The following is a 21,581-nucleotide window of genomic DNA, read 5'->3' as shown; positions in this document are numbered from 1 at the left end:
TTGGGAAAGGTGTATTCAATTCATCCTCTGATCTTGTAAAACAAAGAGGTAGGGACTGTATTGAAGGCTGAACTCCCTCTAAGAACATCCTCAAAGAAGTAGCTCAGAACTCTGCATCATCAGCAAAACAATAGTGGCAAGCAAGATGTGAGGGCAGATGGTGAAAACAGTTAAGAAGAACACAGCTGACTGGGCTGACCCTGCTCCCTGCAGAATTCTGGGGCTCTCTTCCTCCAAAGGAAGAAAATCTTCTTTCCAATTAGGGAACAACTTTTGTTATTCTGTAATACTCCAAGTCTAGACTTTCAAGGTGTTTTCTTATCTAATATACAAGATTGCCATCATAGGGCTGGAGGCATGTCAGGTAGGTGAGTTTACGTGATGTAAAGGACCAAAAGTATCAGAAGGAAGTTGAACTGATGAGCACAGAGCATGGCTGGGTGCTTTGATTTCAGCACTGTGCATCAGCATCTCTCCTGCACTCTGACTTAGGTACCAAAAGCAGCTGTTTGGCAGATTTCCCATGACATGCCAACCTCTGAAACTGCATCTGACACATGATGCAACCAGGAAGGGTCTGTTGAGCTGTGCTGCAAATGTGTGAGATACACAGCAGTGAGGGCGGGCAGGCAAAGTGCAAGGTGAGTGGCCAAAGTTGCACGGCTCAGCACATAAAACTTCACAAGTGTAAAGGACACTTCATTAAATGACACCTGGTACAAGCCATTGCTGCAAGAGTCATACAAAACACTTGATTCCTAACCTGCCAGCTCAGGTCTCATATCTAACCCTCTTTATAGCCATGCATTGAGCTACTGGCAACCATAAGGGAAAAGGAGAATGTGCTCTGTAAACAAACACTCATTGGTAGCAGTAGTGCCTGTGTGTTGTTTTTGTCACATTTCTGGACAGAAAACGTAAAACTTTCTTCAGTTCAGCCAACAGATAAATTTTACTTCACTCCTCCCTCAAGGAATACAAATTATAGTGTTCAAAGTGTTCTCCTAATGAGTTACTAATCATCTTAACTCTATCTTTAAAAATGCCAGCATTATATCACTCCTATTTCCATTCTAAGCCTCTAAAACTGCTTTACTACTTAAAAAGCATTTGAATCAACATGATCTTTAAAAGATCCTCCTCTCCCAAATATTAAAGAATTGATAATTTTCACTTTCTCAGGCAGAGATAGGGATTAGCTCTACCTGTATCCGCTCCTTCAGCTTCTGGGAATGCTTCTTCCTCTCATTTATCTTCTGGCTTTTCTCCTCTAGGTCTGCCTCCAGCTTCTTTACCTGCTGCAGCAAAAAACCTTCTTCAGTCTCTGAGCTCTTCTTTTGTTCTGTTTCTCCTTGTTCACAGTTTTCTTCTCTCACAGATTGCTGCATAGCTATTTTCAAGGTCTCTTTGTCTGTCTCACATGGGGCTTGCAGTTTTCTTGTTTTCTGAGTATATTCTTCAGATGTTTTCTGTTTCTCGCTCTTCAGGTTTTCTATCTCATTCATTACAGTGCGCCTTTCCACACTACATTTTTCATCTAAATTTACTTTTTTATCTAGATTTTCTCCTCTAAATGCTTTGCATTCATTTAGCAGTCCATCAAACTCCTGATTTAAATGTGGAGGTTTGTTTTCAAAGCCTGAAGTGGTGTCTGCTGTGTCTGTAGAAAGGCCCGTCTGTGCTCGTTTCTCTTCTGTTCTTGACTCCTTCTCTTCTGCTTGCTTTTTACACAATATTAACTCTGCTAAGGCTTCTTCCTTCAATCTCTTGTGTTGTGCTACTGCAATTTCAAGGGCCTGAATATGCTTTCTCAGTAACTGTTCTTCTTCAGCTTTGCTTTTACACTGGAGAATCGTTTCTCTTGTCTCAGCAAGAATATTTTGAATTTCTTCTTCATGAGCCTCTCTCAAAGCCTGTATACTGTCCTCATGTTCATCATTCTTAGTGTTCAAGGCATATATCACCTATCAAACAAGAAAAATAGAAAAGTAAAGTATGTTGTGAACAATAGCCATTAATCCAGTTACTGAATTTATCAAGGTGTTAAACACTAAAAGAGAATTACTTCTATAGATTAATATTTTTTTGGTGGTGCTGGCTCTTTTTGTTGTTTCAGGTTTTTTTCTCCTACTAGGAACAGAAGGGACAATTATAAACTGAAAAACCTTATAAAAAAGTTGACAAACAGTATTTTTAAAAAAATTGTCAGAAATTTCTTTTTTATTCTAGTTAAGTTGTCACTTCATGTCACTAGTTTGATCTGTAATACAAAGAACGAAGTTGGGTCCCTTCTCTAGCTAACTGACTCCTTATTTGAAGTTCAGTTCATCTGACCTTCAGTGCAGCAGGACTACTAAAGCCACACTGCCTTTAGCACAACAAAGTGCTGGGGACCAGTAGTGACAAATCTGAACAGTGAAACCTGAGCTCCTGACATGCAGTTCCTGTGGACCAAAATCACTTCATATAAATGAAAGTATGAAAAGCAGATTAAATTCTGCACTCCTGACTCCAGTCAAAACACCATGGAAGATGCACTCCTGGAATCACATTCCTGACAAGTCAGTTTGGTCAGCATTTCAGGGTAGGTATTACCCACCTGCAAGCATCTTTTGACTTGATTCTGAGAAGTGTTCAGGCAATGTGTTTCAGGGTCTTTTCCCCGTAATTTCAGTAACAGCTATAAATCTCAAAACTGCTTTTAGCAGATTCAAGCACATCTCTGATGAAAACAAGTAATTTTTCAAAAAAAAAACAAACTGATTTAAATCCTTTAACACTTCATTTTCTTTTATAAAATGCAGAATAATAATTCTCATGACTCTAAGACCACATTACCCTAAGCAGGCTTCATCTGTTACCATAACATACACCAACCATCTCTCAGAGAAGCTGTTGTACAAGCACCCAGCTGCTGCTTCAAAAAGAAAACTCTATTAGAAGCCCAAAGTAGCCTGAAATGAAGAGTAAATGCCCAACTTAAATTTACAGCTACATACAATTGCAAAACAGAATGACTGTCTTGAAAAGGCACATGCTTGTCTTTTCAGACCTCCACTACGACATAGGGGAAGTAATCCAATTTCTACTGGACATAGTTATCTAATTCAAGGAGAACATTATGTAGGAAGGTTTTTGACTTGGTTGGTTGGTTAGGGTTTTTTAGGGATAAATTACTGCTCTAAAATCTAGGTTTGGAATTTGTACACAAGTTTTGAAACATATTTTCAATCTGGCCTGAGCCCACAGAAGTTAATCAAAAGATTCTGAGACAACGTTTGAGAAAATCATAGCCTTAAGTAAGTAGGTAAATAAACAAATAGAGAATCAATGACACAATTAATTCTTTAATTATGCTAGAGTTGTGGCCCTATAATCTTCAAGCCTTTATTAGGACAAGTCTCAATTGACAGATCAGTAAGTGACTTGATCAGAGTAAGTGTCACAAGCCTGCAATGTGTTATATAAATCCAGATTCTGAAGATGTCTTCAGAATTATTGAATTTGCTTATCTATGTCCAACCACTTTTTGTGCTATCTGTACATGAATAACACATTGAATTTCAGTGAACTACAAATGCAAGCAAATACACAAATACATGTTGTGTATAATCAACTTCCTCCCTGGCAGTAATGAATTAGGTACAGAAGCCTTAAAATTCACAAATGCAAAACACAGTCCAAACATATTTCTTGATAAACATTTGACAAAATAGAATAACAACATCATAATTCAGAAGAATACCAGACAAGAAGTGTACATTTAGGTAGGTATATTTTGGGGCCTTAGGTAACAAGCCATTAATTCCTCTCTGTTATTTTTGACCATTTTCCTTTGAAATTGAAAAAGTTACAGTATACTCTGTAATAGTATACAGAGTATACTGTATACTATTACAGAGTATACTGTATATATACTGAGCAGATTTCTTCATCTCACTAGCTAAAATCATTCTATGAACAGTTCTTATCTATTCAGGAGACAGACATAAAAACTCCAAGAAGATTATTCTTGCCCACATTTTCCACACTGAATGACCAGTAATTAGGTTGGGTAACTCTTCAGTTAACTAGGTCAGATGCTGCTGATGGTCATATTTCTGTATTTCACAGAAGTTAATCAAAACAGAAATGAACATCCAACCTTTGTGACTCAGACTTTCACTCAATGATAAAGTTATCTGGTAAATCACCATGGCCTGTCTCATGCTATGCTGTGTTCAGGATTCCTCTAAAATCTGACTTAATTATACAGGTTTCCCGAATTCCACTGAGCCAGCTACTAGCCATTCTAACTACCAGGTGGTAGTTAGACTACCACCAGCACCTTAGTTGAGTTATCTAAAACAATGGAAGAACCTGGCCACCCTGCCCTATCTATGAATCCTACACTTCTGTTCAATACTGGCTAGAACCACAGTGAAGCATTTTGATTTGCATGCCCTTAAATTTAATCTTCAAGCTTGAGTGCTGAAACTGCCTCCTCCATATCTTAACCTTCTTAAAAGATTTAATTTTGAGACGGCTGCTGCTCTCTACTTTATGAAATTTAAACCCTTCCCTTTTACTCCCTACTGAATATAGCTCCTATATTCCTATTCCAGATACCTCATTTTGAAGACTGGACTTATATGAGATGAATCCGGTGCTTTATGTGCTGAAAGGAAAAATACTGGAAAATTATTTCAGACCTGTACATTGTGAGTGTACACTAATGTGGAATAAATCCTTTAACAGCTGTGTTGATAAACAGCTTTTAAAAAGCAGCTCTAAAACCGATCATTTGACAGTACAGACTGAATAGCTTTAAATGAAAAGAGCACAGCACTGCTCTTGGAGTTGCTACCATAATACCAATGGCTTCTGCCTCCTCACAGCTCTCCAAAACCAAATGGATTGGGAAACACTGTACTGAATTTATAGCACCTGAGTGTTGCATGGCAGGTTGGTAAAAAAAATTATACATATATACTTGAATATTAACAGTGCAGTGAATGTGAATCTTATTTGTCCTAGTTTATCCTCCAAATGCTGTAAATCTAAATAGAATTTCCTTTCTCACTTTCCTTATGGTGATATAAAATAACAAAGAAACCAAACCAAAAAAAAAGAGAGAAAAAGGAAAAAAAAAAAAAAGAAAAAAAAAAGAAAAAGAAAACTTTCAACTGCACCTTAACACTGAGGACAGTTAAATCATTCAAACAAAAAACTACTCTCTTCCTACAGTAGTGTTAAATACTACTCTTAGAGGAACCTGACTATCATAATGAAAAAAATAGTTCTAGAAGGGTGCTTTTCTAGCTGAATAAGACAATTTGGCATGGAAGGTGGAGTGATGATATTAAGAATAATCAAAGAAAAGCAGATCATAAATAGTCTTCTTTCAGGCCCAAGCTAGTAGACACACAACCTCCCTGACAAAAAAAGTTAAAAGAAAAAAACCAAAAAAAAAAACCAAACAAAAACCCACAAAAAACACCAAACAAACAAAATAAAAAAAAAAGCCAACAACTCACCAACCAACCAAAACAAACAAAAAAAACCCAAACAAACAAAAACCCCAACCAACCAAAAGAAACAAACAAAAAAAGCCCCACACCAAAAGACTGAGAAGAGGCCCTGGATGAAGGTGCCAAACAGGGTACTCCCAGCATCACTACACAAAGCAGGGAAGGAAACAAACTACTAGCAAGGAAGAAGTTTGCTAGAGGCTCACTGATGCCAGGTGACTCCATGCATCATCTCCTTCACACTTTTCTTTGAACTCATCTTGTGTGCTTGCCAAGCAGAGCAAAGTGAGGTACTGATAAACGTGCCAGCCTTAAATGGTCTCTTTAAAAGCAAAGGACAGAGAAATTATCAAAAATAACTTCAGTTATTTAAACAAACGGCTCCTCTATCCCTTGGCCTCCTTTGTCATCAGCTCCACAGGCTTCCTAGAAAATAAACCCACCTCCCACAATTCATTAATTAATACTCTAATCAGTCTCTCATGTTCTAAGAATGAAGAATAATGTCTTTCAATTACGGTACAGGCCTAGGCAATAATTAGCTACAATTCTGATCCCATTTTATATCTATGCTGATTTCATACATAGGTAGTAAGTGATAAATGATACTGCTCTAAGGTATGACCTGGGACCTAAAGTACTAAGTCTCAGCCCTCTCCTTGCATTCTCTGTGGTACCCTGAAAGCACAGGAATAATTTCATGCATCCAAATATTTGCAGCAATTGTTCATAACATAAACACATATGTAGTCCTGTGTAGTATGAGAGAAGCTTTAAACTAATTGTCACTCCAAACATCCCAAAGAGGTGCATGGCTTGTATCCCACACCAGAATGAATCCTAACTACAATAATAAAAAAGGATTTTGCTCCAGATGGTTCTCTTTTATTTCATGGTGAATCTATATCCTTTCATACATGATAATAAAGCCCTTGAGACCCTGGAAGAGTCTCCCAGCTACCTTGTGCTGCACCTCCCTGGAAGAGGTGGTGCAGCACAAAGGTAGCCAATGGCTCTGTATGAAATCCACCTGTGCTTACATGATCTGATGGCTCTTGGGCAGAAACTCATGGTGCAATGTCTCACTCTCCTGAATCTGCCTCAGGCTTGCCTTATCAAGAGATTCACCGTAGAAGAGGGCAAGTTGATCTTACATTGTTCAAATTTGGATATATCACCCCTTTTCCTACATATACCATATGTTATAGTCAGTCCAAAAAATACAATGAAATGGTAAATGTATCAAGAAAGCATAAGCATAAAATGTCTACAGGTTTCTAATATATTTTGGCAAGTTTTTTGACTATATCTGCCACCCCCCTTGTTTCCTCCCGCCTTTAGTTTAAATTTAATACAAGAAAATGGCACAGGTACATTTATTTGACCCTGGCTTTTACCTTTTTATTTTTCTGCTTGGTGTAGTGTAATACCGAACACAGAAAATGGCAGTTTAGTGATTTATGTATTGCACCCAATCTCTCAAGTGTGATCTAACATAAAATGAGCTCTGGCCTAAATTTTACTAAAGAGACATCCAGCTGTCCCTCATTTGTATTTTACAGTTTCTAATAAGCCACAAGAATAACTGTTAAGCAATTTAAGAATTATGAAGATAAACTATATTGCAAGAATATTTCCACAAGCAGAGCAGGTGCTATAAAAGGCACCAATAATTTCAGCATAGAAAAAATATGCTGTAGAGCCACAGAAGTTAATTGGGAGTCCAGGAAGTGTCTTGACTACAATAAGAGTCAAAAGACTAATCTGTGTTGTATAAACACCAAATATGTCTCCAGAATTACTGAAACTAAGTTTGTCTAACCACTCCGTCAGACGTACAATGTGCAAGAGGTGGAGGACCTGTCTGACAAATGTATGTCCTCTGTCCATTGTTGTCACTGTAGATCAGGTGAATTTTTAGTACACAAGTGAAGTCACCAATTCAGTGTTAATAGAAAGAAAAGAAAAGAAAAAGACCTTATTTTCATGAAATTAATGGATAATTTAGGTCAGGTTTTTATTACATATCAAGCTCTTCAGGATATAAACCTATCTAAAACTCACAGAAGTTTGATCTCAATTATGCTTCAAAAATATAAGCTAATGCATTTCATCAATCAGATTTAAATTCAGTGGTGATAGAATTCATCTGCCAAAATAACACTGTATTTTGAGAAATGTTTCATTATATCGCAGACTTTTAAAGAACTTTAAAGAGTCTAAATTACAGACTTTATTTACAGACTAAATTGTAGAATTGCAGTTCAGTGCTTTCAAGAGTTTTGGTTGGTTGGTTGGTTGGTTGGTTGGTTTTTTTAGTCATTCTAGATATCCATCTAAAATTTTATGCTTCCAAAATACCTTCTGATTTGCAGATTACAATAAAACAACATTGTCCAATTTTACAATAAATACAGTACCCAAAGAGACTTGTCAAGTAAGCTCTCACTTGATTCCCATCTTTCCAAGTATTTACTTTAAATACAGCAGTATTTAGAAGTCTTGCAAATATAAGCTGTAGAACTGTTGGTTTATTTACAGCTCGAGGTGGAAGAGATTTTCCTAAACATATACACAGTTTTGTAGAAACAAATATTATAATTTATTTAAAACACAATATTTATTGCAAGTTTTGCCCTTTATGTAGATCTGTGACAAGCATAGAGAGTCATGTTTCTTCCTAATTCAAACTAAAGCATTATACAGATTGGATCAAATTCTTACTCTCCTGTAGTTTGCATTCTCAGAGAGGTTTTTTAAAATTTGAAAGATTTCTTTGCACATTTTAGATACTTTGCTAATTAAGAAAAGAAACCATCAGAACCCTCAGGTATCTATGAATTTATAATACCAGTTTCTGCTACTACAGGCACCAAAATTTAAGTTCTTGCTGCTGTAAGCAAATTCAACTAAAAGATCACAGAGATTCAAGAAGTGATTGTAAAATTTATTGAATAAAAATCCAGTTAGGGCAATAAAGTATTAAGATACTCTGCCAGTCTCTGGAAAATCTCACAGAGCAATGAAGGCAATGAAACTTTAGACAAGAACACCAGATGCCTGTCATATTCCTGTAACTCTCTGGGCACCATCAGAATCAGGCTATTGTCCCAGACCAACCTCACCAGAGTGTTTTTTAAAAGATATTTTTCTTTCAGTTTCTCTCCTCATTTTCCAAGCAGCATCACTGAACCCCAAGTCAACATAGTGTTATGAAGCAAAAGGGCTCCATAATTATATACATCATAATACTACACTGTTACTTTTGTACCCAGGACATTTTTACACAAACCTTTGTAAAAGTAAAATGGAGGTAGATTGAATACAGTTACTACTCACATTCCCATTTCAGGAAGATACTCTTATTAAGCATATGCTGGACACCTTCTGGGATTGCATCAATGATCATAAAACCAAGAAAGTTTAACCACCATTTATCATCAGAAAAAGTGGAAGCAGACTGCAAAGTGTATAGCAGCAATGCCCTGAGTTGCATTGCTATGTCCTGTAGTCTACAGAAAATTTATTCTTTTTATTAAATACTAAAGCATATCAGTATCTTAGTAAAAACATTTCAACATTGTAAAACATGGGAAAGTATTAGCTATAGTTCTTAACAGCCTTGTTGTCAAATTCTAGTAGTTCTCTCTTGCTGAATAAAACAAAGTAAAATAATCAACTGCAGGCTCATATTTACATTTAAATGTAGCTCTTCTATAACCCTCTAAGAGGGTTATATAGTAACAACCAATCAGTGCACAGTCACAGCCAGATGCTCTTGCTTCCAAGGATAATTAAAACAGAAGACTTCACTGGTAGTAAACTGTGTTTACTTTAAGTGCCTAAGAAACAAGTCAGACAAAGTTCTAAATGACAAACACATTTTAAAAATATAATCTTCCTTCAGAAGAATTTCACCCAGGTCGTTACCTTAAGAAAAAAAAATCCCTATTTCAAAGCAGTCAGTCAGTTTGCAGTTTCTTTATGAAATAAAGGCAATATTTCCTCAGTAACAGAGTTGTGTGTGCTCTGCTGTCTCCAAGCTTTGGAAGACAAATGAATACACATGAAGAAAAATACCAAGTTTGAACCAGCACAGAGAAGATTGAATTATTGTGCCCACTGGGGGGTTGGATAAATTAACTCAGACTTGGTATTGTTCTAACTATATTCACAGACTTCCTGCCAGCTTTAAGCAAAAGCCAAAAAAAACCACCCAAAACTCACATGTCTATCTGTTCCTACTTAAAAACACAGGTTAAGTAGTTTTTAGAACCAGACTAAAGACAGTTTGTTTGTGTACAGGCAGGAAGAACACTGAGACACTTAACGTGTTTAAAATATGACTGTAGAGGTGGCAACAGAGAGAGTTCTACCTTAATGTTACAGCTGTTTTAATAAAACATGGAAAATATTTTAACTAAAGAGGATGTGATAGCTGAGGGGGTGGGGTGGGAAGAACATGATACTTTATGGAAAAAAGTATTTTATATACAATATTCAATGCTGGAGTGTTCAAAAGACTAAAATACATAGCTCAAAATATTTACATGAGAATGCCTTCAACTGACTTGGCAATGACTTCTAATTTGGGTATAATTTTCACAATTGTAAAACACTGGCATGTACATACTGGTTAAAGGAAATATTAGGAGAGAGGTACTATTATAGTGTGACTGAAAAAGGGACTTTTAAATATTACCATTAAAAAAAAAAGAACATCAAAAAGCTATAAGCTTACAATTTTCTTTTGTGCAATTAATGGATCATTAGATATTTTATTGCCTATTGCCTCTAATTTGCATATTAATAATGCAAGACATGTTGTATATAAGCATTAACCAGTACACATTGATAAAGAGATTGAATTCATTATGTACTCTCCATTATAAAGTCGTCTTGAGTTGTCAGTTACTAAGACCATCAGATTTTCTGCAAACTTGGTATAATTAGTGACAAACTTGTATGGTAAAGAAGTAATTCCATACATAGATGTCATTCTTCTCCCATGAATTAATTTAAATGATAATTTCTAGCTGTCCAAATAAGATACTAGGCATTTTCCTAATAGAAGTATGGCTTTAATACTGCTTTTGACTAGCTGATCAACACAATTTTATGACATTGCACATACATTTAATAATACAGGAATTCGTTTTTAGGGAGGAACTTTCTGTAAGGAAAAACATAGTAATGACAAGTTAAGAAATCAGCCTGCTTATTCTTGTCAGCTCATAGGCAAAAATAATGCTAGCTTTGATAGCAAATTGTACACAAAAATAATGAAAACAAATACATCAGAAAGTACTTGGGGATATGGATGGCTGATTTTGTTGGTCTTGTTAGCACATGATTTAAGCAGTTTTATAGATTCTCTCTATTTGCCTACATGGAAATATTTTTTTAGATTCCTTGTTGAAAGGAAAAATACTGTTGCTCCAAAAGCATGATCCTAGTTTTTATTCTATTCTATTTTGTTTCATTTTTGTAGAATACTGAATATGTCTCTGGAGAGATGAGATCAAAAAGCCTCAAGCACACAGGAGAGCTCTGGTAGCATAATAACTAACTGCACAGCAGCTGAACACTGTAAGCACTGGTTACTGAGTACTGTTAACACATCACAGCAAACAAGGTCAATAAACTTAAACTATGTGGAAAAGGCCACATTTTTCAACAGGAATATGAGTAGACCACAGAAGTGCTCTGTTAGAGTTACCCAGCTGTTAGGTGCTTCCAGAATAAGCCATTAAAATCATGATCATATTTCATGTCTAAAACCAAGAAATGTCTGATAGCTTTATGACAAATAAAGGTGGAAGGGTTAAAAGGTCTAATATATAGCCCTGCTACAAGACACTGCAGTGGTGTACATGGTTTATGCCCTCACACACGAGCCAGGTCACTTGCTAAATTCTTAGGCAAATCTCCACCCACAAGAGTGAAGCTAACAGAACTAAATATGAGCATAACAGAGCAAAAGTTAGCCATCCCTCCCTTAAACAATGAAGGAAAGAGGGTTTTGCTTTTCTGGCTGATTTTCCCCTGAAGCTTATTGAATAATGGTCATATTTTCTACCTTGCTGACTGAGCTGAGGGGCTAAACCTCCTAGTGACTGCTGGTGATAGGCAGTCAGAACATGTAACATTTTGAACTGCTCCACACAGAGTCATTAAGGAACATCTGCCTATGTTGCTGCTTCTGGAAGAGGAACACACTTGCTTCCCTTTGACATTTCTTTCCCCTTAAGGGAAAAAAGGATTTGCAAGTGCATTTTACCAGCAATTAACTTTTCCTTGCATCAGCACTCTCTTCCTCTGTTACAACTCACAGTATCCAACATATATACACAAAATTTTTGCCAGACTACTTGACTTTTTTTTTTTTTTATAGTAACAATCTGTGTGACCAGTAATACTGCAATTTAAATTGTGTGTCTTACAACAAGGCTCCCAGATTTGCAATATGGAATCAGATGAACCCCAAGGGGAAAAAAGTATGTGAGAATAACTGTTTTCTCTCATTTAAAAAAAACCCCTCCATTGGTATTCAGGAATTTGTTTCTAAGAAGGAAACAGAACTAGTTTGTGGCTTAGGTAGCTCTCTGATCACCAGGTACTGTCGCCTTTCTAGGTACTCATATTAGGCTTGATTTCACAACTGCAGTCCAGAACAGCAGGTTTGGTTTGAGCCCCACTGGCAGAGGTTTGAAAAGAAGCCTGAATAACATGAATATCTGTGGTGTATCCAGTTCCTGTCAGCCCTGTCCAAACTGCCTCTGTTAAGGAAAGCTGATCCTCAACACTCTTCTTCAAGAGCTCATTTGAATTTCTCATCCTATTTCAAGTAAAAAGGAGTATGCTGAGATACCATAAGAACATGAAAATCCCTTAATAGCCAGGAGATGTTACAAATCCGTAACTTGAGGCAGCAGGGAGTGACACCCCAAGTCTTATAAAAGTCACCATGCATCTTCAACTCCACATCATTGCTAAACAGATACAGAAGTACAAAGAACTGGGAAGCATGAAACAGCATGCCATGGGTCCAGTGTCTGATGGAGAAGTTTGAATGTCATTATTAGTATCACTTAATAACTACTACAAAGTCAAGAATTATACTACAATCAAATATAATACAAATACAGCCATTTCAAGAGAAGTGAGCTACAAAAAACCTAGTAGTCTGTGGTTCAAAGCAAACAAAATATTGCTAAAGGTTTGTATTTTTTGCAGCTACAGCCAAAAATGTGGAGAACAGAAAAAATGCATGACTGAAGGTATGAAAACTTCCTATATTCTACCTCTACAAAACCAGAAATAGCAGGGCAGTAGAATGGGAACAGCTGTCAGACTCTCTGCCCAAATTGGCTGATGGAATTCCCTGGATCCCTGTATTCCCCTAACCAACACCTTAAGACATCATCAGCACTACATGCAAGGACAGGAACTCATCACCTCACCCAGTTTGGTTCCTGTTGATACCTTTACACACTTATTCTTTGCTTTTGAGAGTAGGAGGAGGCCCCTAGTGACTATATAACAAAGAGTATGGAAGTCAAGATCTATATCTTATACCTAATTTACATATTTTGTACTCATCTCAGCTGGCACAACACTGAGTGGATGAATAATGAGATCGTTATCTCCTCATCAATGAAAATCTACAGTCACTGAGACAGGAAGTTGCAGCTGTGCAACAACACAGCACTATTGCATACTGAGTTAGAAACAAAAAGGAAAGTACTATGGGCCATTTAAATTTAGAAGGGATTTTATTATAATCATTCAGACTGTAATATAACCAAGAAAACAAGAGCTTTAAAAGCGAGCTCTCAAAATTCCTAGGCCAAAAATTACTATAACAAATTTCCCATATAGCCATTTTTCAGTTGATCTGGTTGGTGTCAGATTTTGCTTCTTACTGGCTTGCTGTTGGCACTGCATTAGTCTACACAGAATTCAGAAGGGAAAGCATGTGATTTAAATTCCAGTTGTGCCATGAATTCTCTGTAACTGTAGTGTTATTGCAGAGAAAATTGCTTCTTAAAAGCCACATTCCAAAACAGAATTATTTGCTTTCCAGAAGTATTTTTTTGAGCTTCAGGTATAAATCATCTTTATTTCAGATAAATGAAAAGCATCTAGAGGGGAAATTCTATCAAAACTAAAGAAATCAAGCCACACACATTTTAACAGTAGAAATTTAGCAAAAGACATCTGAAAAAAATTACTGCAATAAATTATGCAATGTATGGGCAAAAGTAACGATTTTATTGTGCACAAATTCTATTAAAACATACAAAGAACCTGTAAAGTAAGTACTGGTATAGTACAAAAGGTATAATACAGGAAGTATATGTAATTAGTCAGCTCTTGTTTATGTATTGATGCACATGATGTAGACTATCACATAGAGTTATTATGAGAATGATAGCACTGTAACTAGTAAGCCATTCTCACCTGAACATCTAAATGACTTCTTATTCTTTGACCTGTATTTTAAGTCAATGTTTTTTCATTGCCAATAAGTCTCTATTAATTGCAGCGAGGTTACAGACCATGTAAAAGCTGCACTAGTAAACACGGGTAGTAAATAGGTTTTCCTCACTGACAAAGATGCAGCGTAAGAATAGGTTAATAGATAGTTGCTATTTCCTACATATTTACATTTACATTCCTTAACACGGTGTGGAAAATATCAAATAGTTCACTATTGACTAAAAGTTTTAAGTACAATATACCAGATAATTTAGTCCTGTCTCTTCTCCAACTCCTTTTACAAACGTTATTTAAAGTAGCTCTTATGCACATCAGGAACAATTAGAGTACAATAGTCAGAGTACTATTGTACCGTAGTACCACGCGTTGGCTGCAGCTTTGCAACAATATTACTTGAGAACCTATAAAACTCGAATTACTTGCAGTCTTGGTAATTCTAGAAGCAAAGCGGATACTATCAATCCCTGTGAACAGCTCCCAGACAAACCCCGCGTCTTCGCGGAGCTCCTCCCGTTATGGTCGCACGGTAACCAGAGCAGGTCAGTGCAGGCGTCCCCCTAAGGACGGGCTGCAGCCCCGCGGGGCAACTCTGTGCAGGGAAGTTTGTGCACAGCGACGTTCTCGGCAACAGCCTAAGAAGAGAGGACCCGTTTCCCTTCCCTCCTCTCGGACAGGGGCACCAGAGGAGACAATTCCCTGACACCCCCGGCCAGGACAGCCTCACCTCCCTGGAAAGTCCGCAACAGCGCGACTTACCTTAGTGAGCTGGGCAATCTTCTTGCACATTTTCACGTGCATTTCCCGATTGCATTCCTCTGCCGAGCTGCTGCGAGCGGCTTTAGATCCATTGCAAGTCCCGGGCTGATGAATGTTGTTTATGCCAGAGGCCATTAGGCTTGAATTTTAATCACGTCTGTCTGCGTACGCTCCGGGTAGCGCGATCCCGGCCCCGTGCTCACAGCCCCCGGCCTGGAGGAGCTCCAGCCCTGACCAGGGCACGCTCCAGCCGCCGCCGCTCCCCCTCCTCTGCAGATGTCCCAGTCCTTCAGCACAACACCCAGGCGAGCAAGCAGAGAACAGCATGTGCAAGCGTCCTGATTGGGATTTTTTTTCCCTCCCCTTCTCTTTAAATGGTTGAGCTTCCGCTAGGAGAAGACGCCAGCGGCTGGGTGCTACAAATTCCCCGCTGGAGACGCTGAGCCAGCCTAGAGGCAGTAGCACAGACATTGCCGGGGATCTGTTGTAGTAGAGATTGCCTGAGATCAGATCATGCTGCCTTCTTAAGTGTCAAAGGACTGCAGAGGTCATCTGAGAAGAGAGTGTTGGCACCTTTCATATGCTCTGTTATTTTGGCAATCCTCTCTAAACCACGATGGGCCCATAGGTGATGAAGAAAACCTTGCTCAGCTTTTGCTGCTGTGTTGAAAGCAGAATGGGAGCCAAAGGGGGGCCCACGAGCACAGCTGAGCCCAGGAGCAGTGTCCAGGATCCGGTCTGCCTGCCTTACCCAAGGAGCCTCTGTGCCCTTCAGTTGTATTAAATGCACTGGAAAGGTGCCTGAAGAAAACTGACAATATTACAGGTCTTTGTTTATTTATTTTTTAAAATGTGCACACTGTTTCAAAGAGATCAGGCTTGGACATGTAAAATAAGTAAAGGGACAGAAAAGGCAGAAAAATACATACACAAAAAAGGGCAAGCTATTAATAGGATTTTTTAAAGAAAATGCTACAGTGAAGTGTAATGCAAGAAGAAAACTTGGTGAACACGTTTAAACAAGTCTAGAAGAGAAGAAGTAGGAGAAGGCCAAGTAGGGTGAAGTAGGAGAGGTAGAAAAGAGGAAAAAGAAGAAAGAACAGATGAGGGAAGCCAAGAGCTGTCCAACACCCCTCTGATGTGTCACTGCACAAGAGACCACATGGAAATGCTGGGGACTCCACCTCAGGCCCTGCAGCCAGAGGGATCAAGAGGCTGCTTCTGCCCTGCTGCCTCTGCCTGGAAAGGCAGGCAGCTTTCCAGTCTGATCTCCTGCAGTTCTTGCCATCTTCTTGGGTGAGAAGCTCCCACTTTGCTAGTGGTGGGTTTAAAAAAAAAGAGCTTCCTAAGGACTATGAGAATTGAGAAGGAAGATTATCTGGTGTCAGTTGATGGTAGGGCAGAAGAAAAACAGAAAAACCTCGGTGAGGGCAAAGAGAGACAAAGAACTGTTAACACTCCTAAACTGAAAAGATCAGGGCAGAAGAATACCTACAAGGCAGTGGGGAGAAGGAACGCTGTGAAGATGTAAGAAGATAAGACCTTGGGACAGGGAAAACAACCCCTTGACTGCCAGGAGAAAAGGAGAGACTCTAAATCTCCAGAGGCTGAAAGAATCTTCACTCCAGGAATGAGAGGAATTGAAGACTGAGAAATGCAATGTATGAATGAAAATTATCACAGTTGCTGAGAGATGCTAAGCAGAGGAATGATGTTTAGCCCAGAAAGAACATTGATAAGAAAAGGTGAGAAATAGATCCTTGCACAAAGGAATGACAAAGTACAGTTTCTTTATTCACTGTCACTAGTGTCCAAGACAGTGCTGGAACTTCTACTGTGACTAGGACATAGGGACATGCCACTGCTAATTGTCTGATATCTGCTAAGACATGTACTCACACATAAGTTTAACTCAGTTAATATTTTATAATACCTTCTCTATCTGGTCATCAATTTGAGAAAAAGCCTAGGAATTTAATTAAATGTAAGATTTTTATTAAATTGACAATCTTATTAGGACAATCAAGAGAAGAGCAAGGACTGGAGCAAAGTCCTAACACATGGTTTCCTCAGAAAAAATAGAACAAACTAAGTGAAAATAGAAAGCAAATTTAGAAAATTGCAAAAGGTTTTATAAGTACTTACAAGAAGTTACCTGTGTTATCACACAGGTGGACAGTAACATTTATGGTTGTTCTATTAAACACTGGACCTGGATGCAGGGGTGGATAGAGACTTGAGGCACCTATATGGGCAGAGCAGAGAAGCACAGATCTTCAGATATATTGGGAAAGGAATAAACTACTGAGATATCTTCAAGCAGGCTGTTTATGAATTTTGGGGCATTAGAGGGAAAGAACTTGAGACTTTGGTACAAGATGGTGTTTTAACAGAACATAATGGTGTTTAACAGAACAAGATGGTGTTTTAGCAGAACATAATTAATTTGTCACTGGTGAAGCATTCTCAGTCCAGACAAGACTTCTCAGGCAATACTTCAAACCCTGGAAAAGTTTCAGTCAGATCTCATGCACCAGAAAATGCAACAACAGAAAATAAATTCACAGGTGACTAAAGTTCATTAGTTTCACTACTCAAAAAACCCAACATAGTATCAAGAACAGAATTTCAGCAGATAATGCCAGAATGTTTCAATGAGCATTTAGCTTTTTTTTTTCCCTTGTAACTGATCTAGGAATCACCTATAAATAAGAAGACAAAAGAAGGATGTCACAAAGCATAATCTAAATGTGTACTATACAAATATGGATTTTGTGAGAATCATATGGAACACAAGTAAATTACAAAACGTGTCTGAACTTGGGGCAATAGATAGAAAAACCAGTTTAAAGTAAAAATCAAAAATCTAACCAGGAAATGCATACGCGTCTTGAATTATTATTGCTGCATTAATTTTTGGTAAAAAAAAATTGTGAGAGAAGGTGGTCATGTCAATACAGTTTTTATAAGTCTTTGATTAACTGTACACAGGTTTGTAGCTTTGCTGTTCTAATTTTCTTTCTGAAAAAAAAAACAACTCAAAAACATACATGAGCAAAAGAACTATAAGCCTTCCATTTTTCATACCTCCTGCTTGTTGAACACTCAGACTACATTACTTCTGCAATCTCCTGACTAGCTACTAGTTACTGTTAAAAGAGCCATACCCTCAAATCCAAGACATAAAAAAATATATTTCTGTTGCCAATGTTTAATACATAAGTTTTCACCTTTAACACATTGCAGACAGCTTTCCTAAAACACAATTAAAAAGCCCAATTCTTTCACTCTTTGCCTTTGAAAACGGTAGACCAAGAGTTAGTCATTAGCTGTCATGCTGTGTCAGAGCTGACAGCATGGGGCCCTGGGCGCCCTGAGCTGGTGGGTGGCATCCTGCCCACGGCAGAGCTTGGGTGGCAGCAGGAATTAGATGATCTTCAAGGTCCCTGCCAATCCAAACCTTCCTGTGATTCTATGTTTCAAATGAAAAAGCTGTATTACTAAAACTTACTTAAAACCTCTCAACTTAGTGTGTCAGTAAAGGAAGATACACCCTCGAGATTCTAATTCAATTCCTAAATCCCTACCCTCATTTTTGATCTCCATTTACATTCACTTTGGTACTAGAGTAGCTTTTTGACCCCAGAACAAAGAATCCAGGAACCATTTTCTCTTTTTTTGACAAGAGGGTGAAATAAAAGGGAAATAAGGATAAAAATAACAGTCAGAAGACTCATAAAAGTTATGCTGCTCATCTAATTCACTATTCTATTTCCAATAAAACTTGTTTTGGGATTGAGTTAAAGAAAAATGACAAATATAAAGTGTTGCCACGGATGCATTTGGGGTAATTACCCATGTTATACATAATTACATATAAAAATATTATATATACTTTATATTTTTATACTTTAATATATACTTTATATTTTTAATTTTTCCCCACCTCATAAAACAAACAGGGTTCCAAAAACAGCAGGACAGCTACTGATTTCCTCATTGACAGAAAACATTAACAATTCAAAAATGTATGTGCAATTTTATAGTTTACTTTCATATATACAAGTTTTGGAGGAATGTGGTGGACACAAGCTCAGATTCTATTGCATAATGAAGGCTTGATTATGGATGAAGCATTACTATGTTTATGTTTTAAATATGGAAACTGGAACCAACCAGACACATCAGATATAAAAGCCCTTGAACATCTAACAGGATAGCATCAACTTCCATTTTTTGCTACTTCCATTTTTTATCCAATGACCTACATTTAATATTACCACAAAGTAATTGGCATGCAGCAAGTTTGGCTTACCCTGTGGCACTGTATTTGCTCACATAACAGGACCAACAAAGCAAAGAGAAAGGATCTAGAACAGTGAGTCATGAGAATTAGATAATGGCAGATAAGGTCACTACTTCAAAGGACAAGAAAAAGAGCTGGAATTAATAGAGTGCAATTACCCTCCAGGGCCCAGAGCACCATTCAAGGTTCAGAATTTCATCATTCTTTGCTGGATAGAACTGTGAAATCCCACTGGCTATAACATCTGAGGCTTCATTACATCCTAGCCTTCCCAGTCAGTCATTATATCCACCCCTCAGGAAGCAGCTGGTCCTCACTGAGCCCCCCCAGTTAGCTCAGCGAGGAACTGAAGGTGCAGGGCAGAGCTGGAATGGATTCCTGGGCCCAAAGGCAAAGGCTGTGGCTTCAGGCATCACATGAGGCAGGGCAGGGCTTATTAAAGCTGATCAGTGCAGTCAAGGCTGCACTAAAGTAAGCTGTAAAAACTATGATGGCAACATTTCTGTCAGTTGAACAAGGTATCTGGTACCACAGAAACGTGACCAGCATTTGTGATCCTACTTCAGCACGTTATTTACCTACACATGAAATATCAATTTTACTGAGAATTTTCTATTTCTACCTGTAAATGCAAAGCCTAGCAGAAATATTTAAAGCAGTCTGCAAGAAATAAATCTCACATCCTAGATGAAACCCGTGGTAAGGGACTATGAGGTATTCTCCAGGGAAGGTCTTCTTCCATAGAACTGAGATGCAGGTAGGCACAACTGGGATGCTAAACATGTGAATCAAAAATCATTCCGTTTGCATTATGATTTAATTTAAAATAACTGTCCTGTGTTTTTAATGCCACAAGAATCACACAGGTTTATCTGCTCATCTTCCTGTTTGCATCTTCTTGTCCACAGACAGGGGCTCTATTGCAGAAAAAGAAAAAATCTATATGAAGGTAATTATCCAGTAAAAATACATTAAATAGAAAGATTGTTACACATTGTATTTCCCCACAAAATTTAACCTTAAAAAAATGTTCAAGTCATTGATGATTTGCAGTTGATTATAGTGGTTTTGTAGAGTGATTATTTCTTCAACATGAAAACTTTTATAAAAAATGTTAACATGTAAGATTCTATGTTACTGTTTGTGCACATAGAACCAATTTCCTACTCTCTAGGAGCAGAAGGTGATTAGGCCTGATCCGTACATTTTAGAAATTAATAAAAACATAAAATTCACGTTTAAAATGGAGGTATCTTTTTTAAACATACACAAATGCATGGTAGTATGATATGTCAGGGGAAAAAAGCCCTCTGCCATATATTTAAATTATTTTATAATTTATTGTAATCTATAAAAGAAAATACTTTGTCTCCAGCTGCTGCCCTCCATTCTTCCATTCTTCACATACGCTCATATATATCCCATAATCCTTGACACCATTGTAAGGAGAAAATAATTCCAATTATTTGGTTGATTAAAATCTGCTTCTTAAATAACACTAGGAAGATTCAGATCTAGAACAAGACTGACCCCTAGTGGTTTTTTTTTTTTTTCCTTTGGACAAAAATTACCCTTCTTCAAGCCAGGTCCTGCCTATTTGACCTATTGTCATTTGATGGTTTGTCACCTGTCCTTATTAAATAGCTGTCATCCCTTGAAGTCCATCAGGCACTTTTTTTTTAAAGCCCAAGCATGTATGGACGTCAAACACCTTAAGTTCCTGCTGTCCACGGCTTGTGTTCACTTCTTTGAATGTTGTCTGTAACTCTGAAATTCAGATATGTGTGTGTGTGTGTGTGTGTATATATATATATATATATATATATATATATACATGCTCAGAATGCTTCCCCATAGCTAATCACCCCCGGCCTTGTTTCTCGTTAATTGTGTCATTAAATGCTCACTGTACATTCCACAACAGTAACACAGCTCTGGGGTTTGAGCTCAGTTATCTTTCCCGGTTTTAATGAGATACTGAGATAATGAGGCTTCTTACTATTCTCAAGTTAAAGGATTTCTGGGAAAGCATTAAGTTCACAACAAACGCTTGGCAACTTGGGGGAAATTTCCACTAGAAAGGGATTCAGTGTGGAAGGAGCACAAATGGGTGTTGCATCCGTATGTCCGCCTTCTCGGGCCCCTCGCAGAGGGTACAGGAGAGCGGGAGTTCCAATGAGCTTTCATGGTTTAGACAGCGGCTGAGCTTTCTCAGGTTTCGGAACCCGTCTGTGCTTTCCCTGGGGCTCACGTCCGGAGAGGACTTTGGGAGAGCGGCTCCGGGCGGGCTTGTCAGGCGCATTTAATTACTTTTGCCGACGTAGTCCTGGGAGCCCTCGCCGGCGCCGCGTCCCCTCAGCTGCAGCCGGGCTGCTGCCGGCAAGGGACTTCGGAACAGCCGCAGGGCCCCAGCCCATCCCTCTCCCTCCCAGCCCTCCCTGAAGGGTCTGGAGCACAAACCCCACGAGGAGCAGCTGCGGGAGCTGGGGGTGGAAAGCCTGGAGGAG

At 38.2% G+C, this 21,581-nt stretch overlaps 1 protein-coding gene across 8 annotated transcripts in view; it reads right to left on the bottom strand.

Moving 5' to 3' along the window:
• The window catches only part of FAM184B (family with sequence similarity 184 member B), a 37,366-nt gene extending 21,742 nt beyond the window's left edge, over positions 1-15,624 (bottom strand). For 2 of the 8 annotated variants that reach the window (XR_010361446.1, XM_064418564.1), the window contains exons 1-2: positions 14,769-15,621; positions 1,206-1,964 (exon numbers count right to left, since the gene is read on the bottom strand). Coding sequence is in view for 7 of the 8 variants with exons in the window: in XM_064418564.1 (XP_064274634.1) it covers positions 1,206-1,964; positions 14,769-14,903 (894 nt within the window). In the remaining variant the exon portion in view is untranslated. Of the gene's footprint in view, positions 1-1,205; positions 1,965-14,768 lie in introns of all 8 variants that reach the window. The other 6 variants (XM_064418562.1, XM_064418561.1, XM_064418563.1 and 3 more) reach the window with 5 other exon arrangements.
• Between the last annotated feature and the right edge of the window lie 5,957 nt (positions 15,625-21,581).

The sequence above is a fragment of the Passer domesticus genome, chromosome 4 (genome assembly GCF_036417665.1).
Source record: "Passer domesticus isolate bPasDom1 chromosome 4, bPasDom1.hap1, whole genome shotgun sequence".
Taxonomy (NCBI): domain Eukaryota; kingdom Metazoa; phylum Chordata; class Aves; order Passeriformes; family Passeridae; genus Passer; species Passer domesticus.
This window is presented reverse-complemented; position numbering and strand designations above follow the sequence as displayed.